Source organism: Nicotiana tabacum, chromosome 23 (genome assembly GCF_000715075.1).
Source record: "Nicotiana tabacum cultivar K326 chromosome 23, ASM71507v2, whole genome shotgun sequence".
In the NCBI taxonomy this organism is placed as follows: Eukaryota; Viridiplantae; Streptophyta; class Magnoliopsida; order Solanales; family Solanaceae; genus Nicotiana; species Nicotiana tabacum.
The window spans coordinates 13,707,528-13,721,424 of NC_134102.1; the positions used below are offsets into that span (position 1 = coordinate 13,707,528).

A 13,897-nucleotide genomic window follows, 5' to 3' on the forward strand; every position below is an offset into this window, starting at 1 on the left:
ATATGGTAAGAGAGAAAAAATTATGAAATTCAATGACAAAAAGTAGCAAAAAACTGAAAATATTTCATCACAAACTTTGGAAAGTTCAAAAAATAACTTTTACCATTTAACATTCTCTCATTTTTATTTTGAAGCTCAAGAGTCAAGATAATTTTTCCTTCAAGTGAAAAATCAATTGGTTAAGCATAAATTTTTTATTAACAACAGAAGGAAAAAATATTTTTTACTTAAGCGGAAGGTCTATGCACAATCTCCTTGACAGAAGAAATTATTTTTAGTTTTTATTACTTCGGTTCCATTCTATATTGTCCTCATTAGGGTTGACATAATTTCCATTCTATATTGTCCGCAAATATTTTTTTTTTTGTTTGGCCAAGTTTTTGGAAAGAGTGAAAGTGCTTTTGAAGAAGCAGAAATAGTTTTTGAGAAGTAGAAAAAAATAGCTTCTATTCGAAAGCAATTTTGTGAGAAGAACTTTTAAGAAAAATATATTTAGAAGCAATTTTCAAAAATTTAGCCAAACACTAATTAATGCTCAAAAAGTGCTTTTCAAATTAATTAGACAAAAATAAACTTACCAAACTAGCCTCACAATAAGCGGAATTTAGAAGGTTGGCCAAACAGCCCAGAAACCAATTGCATTTGATTTTTAACACTTCGTTGCTGAATAAATAAAGGAAAGAGAGGGAAATTGTACTTTCTCCGCTACTTCTGAATCTGATAGCTTAACGAACACCAATTGTTCGACAAAACGTCTGTAAAGGTTTTAACTTGATAAGCAAAACCAAGATTCTGAAATCCCCACCAGCAAATTTATTCGAAGAAACAGAAATATGGAGGAGACCAATAAAGAGGAAAATGCTGTTTTTCTCGATCGTTCTTCTCGAGCTACCAGAGGCAAACGGTAAATCAAGAATCCCAATTTCAATTATTTTTTTCTCTTTTTTTGGAGTGTTTGTTGTGTTTATTTTTCTACAATTTGAGTGTAATTAAGTTTATTTGCCTGTTCAAAATGGGATTTATGTTACAGGATGACCAAATTGTTGGATGACGAATTGGAAGAGGATGAACTTTTCTGGAATCAGGAAGCTCTTAAGGATGTAGGTATCTGTTGTTTCACTAACATGTTAGTACATTTTTTCTGTGTCTCTTTCAAATTATAGCCAGTAGGTAGCAGCTTATGCTTAATGTTTGTGTGTACAAGATATTTATTTAATTTTATGAAAAGATCATTTTTTAGCACCCTAGTGTGTGGCCTAGTGGTCAACGAAGTGGGATAAGAACTGTGATGTCCTAGGTTCAAATCCCAAAAAGGCAAAAAAAATACTACTAGGTGATTTCATTTCCGTCTAAGTCTTGGTCGGTAGAGTTACCCGGTACCTGTCCTGGTGGGACTTGGGAGATAGCAGGTTCCTGGTAGAAGAGTCGAGTTGCGTACAAGCTGACCCTGACACCGATGTCATAAAAAACACATTCTTAATTATCTTGGAGGTTTTTCCATTTGGGGTTCCCTTGTTGTTTCCATAGAACATGCCTATCCAACTCGTTGTAAGGCTCAAAATGATCACCTTTATGAATCAATGAAATGGATTATCGGGTGGAAAATTTGAGAACTAAGAAACCAAAAGCGTTAGTATCCTATGCGTGTTTATTGGTAATTGTAGAGGCAGAGTGAAGTGCAACTGCTACCGGCTTTTAGAGATTTAGGTGTCTTTGCTTTCTCTGGCAAGTCAAAAAATAGCATTGGAGCAGGAAAAAAAATGATGAAAATCGAATTTTCTGAGATATAGGTTTAATTGTGCTTCTAGAAAGAAAATAACAGTGGAAAGTTTGTTTCTCTGGAATAACTGCAGCCTCTGCACTCTACTTTTCTAAAATAATAATGATAATTATAGTAGCTGCAGCCTCCATTATGCCCAGCAACACCAATTGGAGTGCAATCTTTGACTCAAATCTTAGGTCTTGACATCTCCGATCCATGGTTGGATATCGGGCCTGCAAGTTTTAAGTTCTTAATTGATTTGGCAATCAAGAGCCACGCAACTTCCATAAAATACTTGGTTTGTGCTTGTTTGGCCAATTTGGTAATTGAATTTAATGAGCTTTTGTTTGGTTGCATCTCAGGAAGAGAATGACATAGAATATGAAGAGGAAGGGGAAGCTGTTGATGTTTTCGATAGTGACTTTGATGAAGATGTAAGTCCAGAGTGTTCCATTTCTCATCACTGACCTTTTCATTACACAGATTATAGTGACTGCTTGGTCAGATGAACTAGCAGCTCTAGTTTGGAAGGGTATGTTTATATGGATAATTCTGTTATTGTGTGACCTCTGCTGAAAATGAGTGACCTATTGTTGGTCTCAGGAACCTGAGCCTGATGAAGAAGGAGAAAATGAACCAGATGACAGGTTTCACACATTCAAGTTGATGGGAAGTGTCCTTTTTGTTTCATATGGACAGTCGTTAGGTTATAACTCTTCTCTTTTCTATGGCAGGACACGGACCAAAAAGCGATTGATTTTTCCAGGAAAACCATCTGCAAGAAAGAAAAAGAAAAAGAAAAACCTTACCAAGTCAGAAAAGGCACCCCAAGAAAATGAAAAAGCTCCAGATCCGTCTACTCCTTCTGAACATCATGATGCTCATGATGATATTGAAGAAGAAAGAACAATTAGGAAATCAACAAGAACAGCTGTCATTGTAAAGCAAGCTGAAAGAGAAGCCATACGTGCAGCCTTGCAGGCGACAATGAAGGTTTGGTGCTTGCAGTACTATGCTATTTGTCATAATAATACTAACTATAATTTTTTACATAGCACACTTTTTTCTTTTTTTGATGAAGTAAGATGTTTTATTAAAAGACATCATGAAGACGCAAAAGGTACAAAAGAGGGATTGTTAGCTCCAACACATCAATTATTTTCTGGATTTAGGACAAGACCCTTTTATTCTTGTATGTTTATTTAGTTTGTAATCCAGTGTCACGTGCTGGTTTTTCTTGATTTCAGAAATCATTACATGGACACTGAAATTAGAGTTTGTTTTTATTTTCTACCACTATTTGGTTTGTACTTCTGATTATGCTTCTGATCCTTCAGCCCATAAAAAGAAAAAAGGAAGGTGAAGAAAAAAAGATGACTCAAGAAGAGATGCTTCTTGAAGCAGCTCAAACAGGTTTGGATACATTTCTTTACTCAATAGAATTACTTTCAGTTTTTATCTGTGCATTTTCCACTAATTATATGTAACCTGTCTTTGGGAAAAACTGCAGAGGTCATGAATCTGAGGAGTTTGGAGCGTGTTTTAGCAAGGGAAGAAGAAGTCAAGAAAAAAGCCATTGTGCATAAAGCAGTTTACACTGGCCCTCAGATACGATACCTATCCAGAGATGGCAAGTACCTTACCATAATTTAGGATCCCTAAAACTTTACTCTCTTCTCTATATAATAAAACATTCATATACTAAGCTGCTTCCACTTGAAATAGTTTTGTTGGATATTTATTTGAAAACTCAGTTGTTTGCTATCGTTCTGAACCATGCATGTTAAGGTTGTCTTGCTCTCTGCAGGTTCTTCCTATCTAGAGTTTGTCAATGGAGCATCTTTCAATTCACAGATTTCAACAACTTCCACTCCATGTAATTACAAGTCTTGATATACTCCATTCCTCTCTAAGTTTACATAGCCCTAGCAATCAGCATCATAGTCTTATGGGATTCCACGTTGCTAATGTATTTTTAGATGTTATTTATCACTATTTACTCCGTTATGATAAAATCTGATTTTCTTAGGTAAATGTTCTGTTACTGCTTGCTGTTAGCTTTCTGGTTACCTAGTTGTTATTATTGTTACCTAAGTGCTTGCCCAAGTGGAATTAATTGTAAGGGTCTAATTGCCCTGTGTTTATGGGATTTATTGAAACATGTAATCCTTCAGAATTCTCCTAGAAAACAATACTGTGGCCACATGAAGTCTCTCTGATTGGTATTAGGAAGATGTGTTTGCTGTATGAAAGCCTTATGAGTAAATGTTATGCTTTTTTCATCTGATAATATAAGTGAAGGGAAAGGAGTCGTTGGTTCAAGTCATAGTTTTTAAAGTAGAAACTTTTCTAGCTCTAACTTCTCTAATGAAAAATTGTTCTTATTTTTCTCTTCACAGTCAAAACCGTATCAACTATGAACTTTGTGAAGTCTTAGTTGTCAGAAAGTTTAAACTAAAAGAAAAATTATGAATGTTTTTTGGTAAGAGATGACAATTTTTGTACATTTCTTTCGAGTTTGAGCACTTATCTTGCTTTTTATCAGTATGAGGTCTGAACAATCAAATACCAAAAGTTTGCAGTGATAGCTAATTACCACTCATCTTAGCAGTTAGGGAACGTCCTAAAACAAACCAAATAGAAGTAAATTTTTATCCTGGGCAAGGTCTTGCATTTGAAAGCAAGGATTAAAAAATGCTTATACTTCTAACTGTGGTGCCGTTATCCTGGATTTATTAGGTGAAGTTCCACCTTATTTGCTCTATTTGCCAATCTTCCTGGACATTAGCTTAGTAGTTTCCCCTCATAAATGGAACTGGTGTTTACATTGGTTATCTTAGACTAGCTTTCTGGCACATAAGTTCACTATTTTTGTTTCTGTTTCGAGTAACTATATGAGCTTCTAAGATTGTTGGTCTTATCATTTTTGCAGTTAAGTTCTTTCACGTGTTTCAACCACTGACAGCTTATGATTATTGACTGGTTTCATCTTTACAGACCCCGAGAAGGCAATTTGTACAGTTACTGGGTTGCCTGCACGGTAACATGCTATTTCCCCATTCTCTTACTGATGTTTATTTTTATTAAGTGTCTGAATTCTAGCAATCATCAGTAAAACTTGTAGTTCTAACCTACTCTTTTGATAAATAAACATGCATTCCATAAAGGGCACACAGCAGGCATGAAGTATCTACAATACAAAAACTCTAAGTTCTCATGTAAGAAGTAGCTAGGAAATTTTGCAAAGCATCTATGTCATGTACATTAAACATGCTTCTCAAAAACACTAAAAAATACTAACATCTGTTTTTGTACTATGTCAAGTTCTTTTTCCCCTCAAACATCTCTGATTCTTTTCCTTACCAAATTACCCAAAAACTGCAAGGCTGGTATGGCAGAGCGACCCGTCATCAAGAGAACTATCCCCCCCACCCCCACCCAAAAACAGAAACCCCTGTCTGCCATACTCCACATATCTAAAAATTCTCTCTGAGGTCATCAAAGCTTCATTCTACGATTGTACTTGGACTGATGCTCCATTCCTCCTCACATCTTAAGGTGGAATGGGTAGTGATACTGAATGATCTCTCCTCTCAATATTATCCATTTGCTCCTCATTTTGATCCATTGTTTGGTTCATATTATGGAGATCACCATGCACTTTTTGAAACTGCAAATGCATCTTATTAATTTTCTGTGCAAGTGTGTGCAGCAAGGCATTAGTATCCTCAATCTCCTCTGTAGTCTTAGCTTCACTTGAATTGTCGTTAACACCTGATTTTGACATCTCAAAAATAATAGAGTGAAAGTACCTTATCAGAAAAAATAGGTTGAAAGTATAATGATCCTCATAATCCTCGTTTTCCGCTCTTGGATGGCATTAAAAATAATCTCATGTACATGTTTCCACTCCATTGGAATCCTCGAAGTTTGTTTCAACTCATTGAAATCACCAACAAGTAACGAATTTCCTGAGGCAATTTCTAGAAAGGAATTGATGCAAACAAAGAAGGACCATTAGCTAACAGACTTGGATCAATGAAATTCAACGAAATAAACGAGATTACACAAAGGAATTGGCACGAATGGTAATTGAATTCAAATATTAAGAACGTTTTAATGCGAACTAGCACTAGGTCATTCTAAACAAGAATATCAAATGTTAACCAACAGCGGAAGATCTCGATCTACCCAACAATAGAAAACTTCAAACTATCCAATACTTAGACATTTTTTTGTGATTTTTACTGATAGTTCTTCTCGAATCTGAGTATGAACAATACTCAAAATAGATTAAAAGATTGACTTTTGGATTAATACATGAACTAAGGAACGGACGTTTATAGGAATAAGCTCGAACCAAAGCTTTGATACCAACCCATTTGGGATGCTCGCAAGCTGAATAATCAAAAAATTGATTCATAAAAATAACAAAAATATAAATTCCCCACGAATTGAAGAACATAAAGAATCTCATACCCTAACTGAACGTCTATGGTAACTAATGATATATGGAATCATTCATCCCAAAGAAGGACAAACAAGAACGAAGTGTATAAAGATTTAAATAAGAAAGAATTACCGTCAAGAATCAAACTTGAAAGTAATTTCGACGTTTAATCCGAATAAAAAAGTTCCCAACCTCACAAAGATGTTGATCAATCTAAAAATATGCCAAACTACTGTCTAATTTGAGTTACAACTATTGATGTAGTTAACACCTACGTCCGGGGAATTTGTTTTGGCCCAAAGTAAAAATCTCTCAATTCGACAGGCAAGCTTGGCGCACTAGACCAATTCTTTAAGCTCAGTTCATCGCACTAAGTTGTATTTTCCAGCCCATTTATCTTCTCATTTCTCAGTGTGACACATCCAACCTCAGTGCTTCCAGCTCGACATACTAAACCATCACGGCGTGCTTCACCATCAAGCAGCTTCATTTTCGGCCTCTTCCAAGCAATGCTCGAGCCTCCAAAACATGGTATGCTTTGCATGAATCTTCAAAACGGCTCTCCAAGCATTTTCTAACCATCTCTAGAAGATCGTGTAGCTCCTTGATATGCAATTCTTGGACGCTCTTGTTCTTAGAACGAGTCAATGGTTATTTTGACTGTTCGGGATCCATAAGGTGCTCCGTGCTATCCAGGATCATATCATTCTATCTTGCTTAGAAAGCTTCTTCTCTCAGTCCAGATGAATATTCCTCCATCTCCTTCAACTTGGAAGCTACCAAGATTTTCTTACCATTTTGGCGATATATATACTAATTTTTGCCCAGTATACTCTAGAAGATATCTTTCTATATGAACTAATATCCCATTTTTTTACCAAAAACATTCGAAGTATACATGTATGCTAGTCTTCAAACTATCTGTTACGGTACTTTAAGTTGCTCAGACACGGGTGTGGGTGTCCGACACGGGTGCAAATCTAGAGGTCAGATCCTTCGAGATGTAAATTCTAAGATTCGGGGATACGGATCCTAGTGCAGATATGGGTGCAAGGATCCAACTAAAAATAATTCAAAAAAATAAAAATATTTCTAAATTATGAGAAATTTTGTGGAATACCTACGTATAGCTTGTAAAGTGTGGATTTCTTTTTTATTCAAGTTGTAGATAAGTAAAAAGATTGATTTCCTAGATAAGATATACCATTTTCTTCAAATTTACCCTAGTTTTGGTTTTGATTTCGGGAATCAAATTGTATCTCGTCTCGAGTTTTTCTGTCTGTTCTGGTGAAAGTACCCTAAATTGTTTGACCAGATCCGGTACGGATCCCATACCCACACCCATACCGGTATCATGTCGACACGGGTGCGGCACTTAAACTGCCGTGTCAGAGCAACTTAGACGGTACTGCTGCAAAGTTTCCATTTAAAAAAATAACTTGTAGTTCTAGCCTGTTCTGGCTTATAGCCTGTTTGGACAAGCTTCTCCAATCCTAGAAACACTTTTTTATTTCAAAGTTTAAGTGTTTGACCAAGCTTTTGGAAGAAAAAAAGTGCTTTTGAGAAGCAGAAAAAAGTAGCTTCTCTCCAAAAACACTTTTTTGAAAAGCACTCTTGAGAAAAATACACTTAGAAGCAGTTTTTAAAAGATTGGCCAAACACTAATTGCTGCTTAGAAGTGCTTTTCAAATTAATTAGCCAAACACAAACTGCCTCTCACCAAAAGCATTTTTGAGAAAAAGCACTTCTCAAAATAAGCTGATTTTTGCAGCTTGGCCAAACGGGCTATTAATTCCTTTTGTTTGTCTCCAAACTGCCATCTCTCCTGTAATGATATAGGCATGAACCGGGTACACCTCCATTTTCGTTCTCTTGAACGTGTTTTATTTTTTCTCAGCTTCCTTGTTTCTTCTTACATTGATTCTCTCTCGTCCTCTCTCTTTCTCTCTCACACACACACATAGAGACACACTGAATCTAATATTAGGGCTCTATACTTTGTTTTCTCGTATAATTTGTCTGTGTTTCTTGAAGCTTCACTTATGTATTGCCTAAAAAGGGCAGAGAGATTACATATGTGTACATGACCCTCCGTGTGTGATGCTGTAGTTGATGTATTGTCATCTCTCTATCGCATATAATAGTCTTAATTTGGATATTAATTGTAGTACTGATTAAGTGTTATTTTCATCATTGATAATGTTCAGGTATCGTGACCCAAAGACTGGGCTTCCTTATGCAACTAAAGAAGCATTTAAGATCATCCGTGAACGGTAAGGATTTATTTCCTTTTACTGAATATTTCATGGTTCTTGTTATGGTTTATTGTGATTGTAATTAGGAGTCAAGTCATTGCAATCTCTTTCTTACTGAGCTTCATTTCAGTAAGAATTAGTTGGGGAAGAAAGTGTAGTTTATTATAAAATGAATACTTTCTTCCCTTTTGATTTTCTTTGATCATGCTTTTGGAGTTGAAACTAAAATAAAAAAAAATACAATTGCTCAAAGTTGTGGCCTATTGGTTAATGAGGTGGATGAAAGTAGAAGGCAAAAGAAAAACAAAAAAAGAAGAGAAAATGGTGGAAAGCCTATGATGCTTGCTGTCCTCCTCAACTTTCCTCTGCCTACGTTGTTGACTTACACATTAATTTCAGATTAAAATATTTATGTAGTTTTCATTGAATCATGATTTTTAAAGAGAAAGGGACTGTATCGATCTACGCAGGACGGCCTTAGAATAATCTATTAGACAATAAGTTCCCTTTACTTATCCTTGTAGTTTTTGCGTGAAACTAGAAGAGGCCACATGAACTTGGGTTCAGGCGTTAAGCTATGAAAAAAAGCTTGTTTGCTCTCACAACTCTTTTCAAAGGTTCAGTTCTTTTAGAAGTACGGGATGCATATTGACCGCCCTTTATAAATTTAGGGTTTATTTCCTTCATGAAATTACTATTTCATCTTACAGGTTTGCTGATGAAAGTAGCAGGGACCGGGAGAAAAAGAATATGGACGAGTTGTCTCAGGCAATTTCTGGGCAAGGATTTACCTCGAGACAAAAGAGGTCAATAGTTCCAACTAGTAGGCAATTGCCATATTCCCGGGTATTTGCTCGTTTCCGTAAGTTTCCTGCTGATGATACCATTTCTGTGGATTCAGAGTAGATGCAATGTACACATTAGTCCTCTTTATTTCTAGTCTAGATCTAGATTTGTAGAGATGCAGAGGTAGCATCTTTTTCTTGATTAGGTTGTAAATTTTGTTGTCTCAGAGTTTTGAATGACCTTTATATGAAATGTAAAGGATCACATGGCGCGTAACCCATCTGAATCTACCTCTATAAACGTAGAGCTTACTCCCTCCATCTCATATTATGTGAAGGTGTTTGATTGTACACGAAGTTTAAGAAAGAAAGACAGATATTTGGAACTTGGGATTTTAAGCATGCATGTCATGACGTTTATATGGCTATAAAATCATGTTATCAAGGGCGGAGTGGATAATTTAGATTTAAATTGTTTCTAAATATAGAAAAATGTCATTCTTTTTTAGATATACTAAAAAAAAAAGTTTGTCACATGAAATTGGACCGAGGGAGTTGATGGTGGAACAGCCCAAACCAAGATCTAGATTAGGCGTAGCCCCCCACTCCCTCTTGGTCATTGGGTTGTCGCCTTCGTGTATTTACTATAGTTTGAGATTTGTTATGACAGTAAATTTACCTAACGAAACGGAGAACTTTGCTCTCGATATGTACTTTAGAAGTTGTTTTGCTTTCGTCGATTATCCTCCTTAGTCCGGAAACAACAACAAATCCGGTATATTCCCACGCAGACCTTATCTCCCTACCTAGTGAGTAAGAGATTGTTTCCAATAAAATTGGAATTGACATGAAGAGTATGGTAAAGTAAGTTCTTTAAAATATATGTAATGGAGGATACAACTCGATAGGGAGACATCAGTCATCTGGAGAAATATAAAACTCAAAAAGCTCCTCGTGGTATACAATATACATGCTAGTCAATTATATATTCCCTCTCATTATAATCGTCACTAAATTTGGTTAAGTTAAATAACGCTAAACAATTAGTACGTAATAAAAACTCAAAACATTTATTGACTATAAATCGTACAAGTTCAGGAGGGATTACTTAATTCTGTTTTTAAATGTTCATAAGTTCGAATATTTTAAGTCATTAGATTAGTCATGATGTTGCTTATTACCGTATATTATATAAAATCATACACTGATTCTGTAGTGACGATGATCGACTTGAGAAATACAAACAAGGAAACTTTTAAAATAGGAAATTTTCCACTTTGCAAGAAATTAATGAAAACGAATTCTAGAAAATCTGTACAAGAAACGGCCAACAAACAAGTAGAGAAGAAAATCTTTAAAAAGGAAGAGAACCCATCATGGTGAAGTATATATCCCTTAGAGAGAGACTTCGATATAAAATAAGAAAAAGAAAGTCTAAAGAGAGGCGGATAAAATGAGAAAACTTAACCCTAAAATGTAAGACTAATATTTATACATGTCCATATAATTCAAATTTCGGGTCGAATTGGATTAAAATTATATCAATCTGAATCCGATCCAAATATTCGAAATCCGTTCAGAAATCCGAAAATCCGAATAGAATAGATCGCTTATAAATATTATAAGCAACCCGTATTCAACTACGCCATGGGTGATGATCAGTCATGATTTCATCCGGTCCAGAGGAAAATGAAATCAACGAAACAAAAAGTCACTAGTTAAGAGAAATGAAAAGAGAGAAAAAGAAAACATAAAAGAAAAAGTACGTACAACCATCTTAATGCACAAAAAGTGGCCTAAAGTCAAATTTAATAAGACGACCTTAAACTTTTTAATTGAATATATTAAAAAGCTAATGTTGCCTTTCTTTCTTTATTTCTTTAGCTTTTTATTTATAAGATGGTAGTCTTAAAAGACATTAAGCCTTTAACTTCATATAAATAATACTATTATTATTATATTAGTAAAAATTAATTCAGGTTAATAAGATACTTGCCATGTGTCATTTTAACTTGCAATAACTTTACAAAACAAAGATACTAGCCATCGTGTATTTACAATACATTACATTGGATATTATTATAAAAAATATTATTTACTAATACGAAGACTTAGAGCTTGATTCACAATTCTAAATGTTTCTATTCTGAGAAGAAGACAATCTTTCTTCCTCTCTTTCTTTTTTATAAGAGTTTCATATTTGTTTTACAAATTTTAATATTATCTAAGAGAAAAAAATAAATTAAAAATTTTGTAATGCCATCTACACATGACCGACGGTCGGGAAAACCAAACTGCTGAAGTTGAACCTTCTAATGGCCATTATATATGATTCAAGGCAAAATATTCAGTGCAACTTTAATTTTGCTTAGCCCCTATAATCATTTAGTGTTTATCATGCATATATGAGATAATTATGTTCTTGTGGAGCTGTTTACACTAGATTAATTTATTTCTTCTTGCAGTTGAGTCCTGAAGCCCTTAACAACCTTTTAGTTTATCATTATTTTTTTGGTATAATTAGTCTCTATGTACGTGCGTTGCACGTGTATTTCATACTATTTTTTATAAAATATAGATAATAAAAATATTATATACATATATATTTGAATAATATTTGATTTAGTTATAAGTTACAATTTAAATATAACAAAAGCTAATATTTTTGTATAATCTTAAGACTTTTTATGAAGAAAGTCAATAGGCATACTCTCTAACAAACTCAATCTCCATTCTTTTAGCCATCACACTATCAATTAAACTTTAGTATATCTTCCTTTTGAAATTTGATTGCTCTGACGTTGTTGGAAGAAGCATTTATTGATCAACTTTATCTTCTCTATATCCTTCAACCATAGCGCTTTCAATTGCGTCTTGAAATAATTGTCGTTTTTAAGATTGATTGCTCTTTTCTGGAATACTCAAATATCTCCTTTTCTATTTTAATGTGCATGTCATACACAATCTCCAGCTTTATCATATATAGTGTTAGAGTTCAAATCTAATAAGTGATATTAAATTGCCAGACATTTTATCTAGCTAATAAAAATTAGGTAATCAAGTAAGATAAAAATAAGAAAAAATATTCGATTTCTTATTTTCCTGTAAAATATTAGAGATTGATGTCTCTATGATGATCTGATAGGTCACTTTGAATTTTGGCCTTCATTTCTGAGTTTTGAGACCTCGAATAACTCCATTTAGTATTTCTCGAATTGCGTGCACAGTCTGACTCTTTGAAAAGACTTGAGTTGACCACGATTAATATTTTATGTAAACGGATCCGAATCCGTATTTTAAAAATCCTGGTGGACCCATATCGTGATTTGAGACTTGGGCGTATGCCCCAAATTTAATTCAGAAGTTCCTAACCTGTTTTAACTCATTTTGCCAAAAACTAGCTTGTGTGTTCTGTATTCATTATTGTTATTGTGTTGATTTTCAGTGTTGTTACATGAAATTGCGAGCACAATTTTAAAAGGCATTTTTGGGGCGAGCCCCGGGGCGAGGCGTACTAAAAATGCCTCGGGGCAATGGTATGGGGAGAAAGTCTCAAGAGGCGTACGCCCCGCAATTTGGGGCGTACGCCCGGGCGTTCGAGGCACGTTCTTTTAGTAAGGAGTAAGCCCCATAGACTTTTTCAAATTAAAATAAAATTTGTTGAACTAGTCATTCATATAATACCCAAATTCTCAAAAGTTAGTTTGGTAATTACTCAAAAGGTTTAAAAAGGAACTCAAATGTATTAAATTTAAAAGCAAAGACCTTTTTATTGATTTAAGCCCTAATTCATGGTTTTTTCAATTTGTTATCTTGTCCGTTAGTCTGCTAATATCTCCCAAAAGCAACGAATATTTAATTATTTTTTACAAATACAAAGAGAGCTACATTCTTCTTCATAGCAGCAAATTCAAAGTTCAAATTGCAGGTTAATCATCATTTTTGTTCCTCCATATAGAAAATTTTATTCTTTTAGACTCAAATTATTTGTGCTTGTAAGTAACGTATAATAGATTGTTTTGATTAGTTTTTTGTGTGGATGGAGCACACATATATATAGTTTTCTTCAATTTTTATGCAATTTTACCTGTTTATAAATATTTACTGTCATTATATTATATTATAAAATATTAAAAATTAAATACCTATGGGGCCCCGCTGAGGCTTATGTAAAACGCCTCGCCTTACGTCTTTTAAAACACTGATTGCGAGATCGGTTATTCTGGATTCTTTGATTACAAGAATTGAGTTCTTTTTCATAAGTCAACTGCCTTTCTTTTCCCGTTTTCCTTTCTTGTTATTATTATTTTTATACTACATACAGGTTATTGTAAATGATCCACCTTATCTTCGCCACTACTTCGTCGAGATTAGGCTCGGCACTTACAGATTACAAGAGGTCGGTTGTGCTCATACTACACTCTGCACTTCTTGTGAAGATCTTGGAGTCGGTCCTAGCGGCAATCAGTAGATTGCTTGGATCTGGTGCTTGATGGAGACTTGAGGTACAGCAGCACGACATTCTGTCACGACCCAAATTTTCCCTCCGTATGACGTCGTGACGACACCTAATCTCTACGACTAGGTAAACCTAATATTTGCGGAATAATGAAAAGAAAACATAAATCTAACAACTAACTGGAGC

The 13,897-nt window shown here is 34.6% G+C and overlaps 1 protein-coding gene across 1 annotated transcript; it reads left to right on the forward strand.

Moving 5' to 3' along the window:
- The first annotated feature begins 634 nt into the window (after positions 1-634).
- LOC107808723 (SWR1 complex subunit 2) lies at positions 635-9,638 on the forward strand. Its single transcript, XM_016633265.2, has 11 exons — positions 635-904; positions 1,031-1,100; positions 2,125-2,196; positions 2,366-2,409; positions 2,497-2,755; positions 3,100-3,175; positions 3,273-3,392; positions 3,570-3,638; positions 4,760-4,802; positions 8,420-8,485; positions 9,178-9,638. Exons 1-11 carry the CDS (start codon positions 834-836, stop codon positions 9,371-9,373), a joined length of 1,086 nt encoding a protein of 361 aa, XP_016488751.1. The 5' UTR covers positions 635-833; the 3' UTR covers positions 9,374-9,638.
- The last annotated feature ends 4,259 nt before the right edge of the window (positions 9,639-13,897 follow it).

Excerpts from the sequence above, each read along its gene's own strand:
- LOC107808723 (XM_016633265.2), top strand. The coding sequence starts at position 834 with ATGGAGGAGACCAATAAAGAGGAAAATGCTGTTTTTCTCGATCGTTCT. Across the intron at positions 3,639-4,759 it reads TTCAACAACTTCCACTCCAT|ACCCCGAGAAGGCAATTTGT; the intron begins GTAATTACAAGT and ends TCATCTTTACAG. Across the intron at positions 8,486-9,177 it reads TTTAAGATCATCCGTGAACG|GTTTGCTGATGAAAGTAGCA; the intron begins GTAAGGATTTAT and ends TTCATCTTACAG.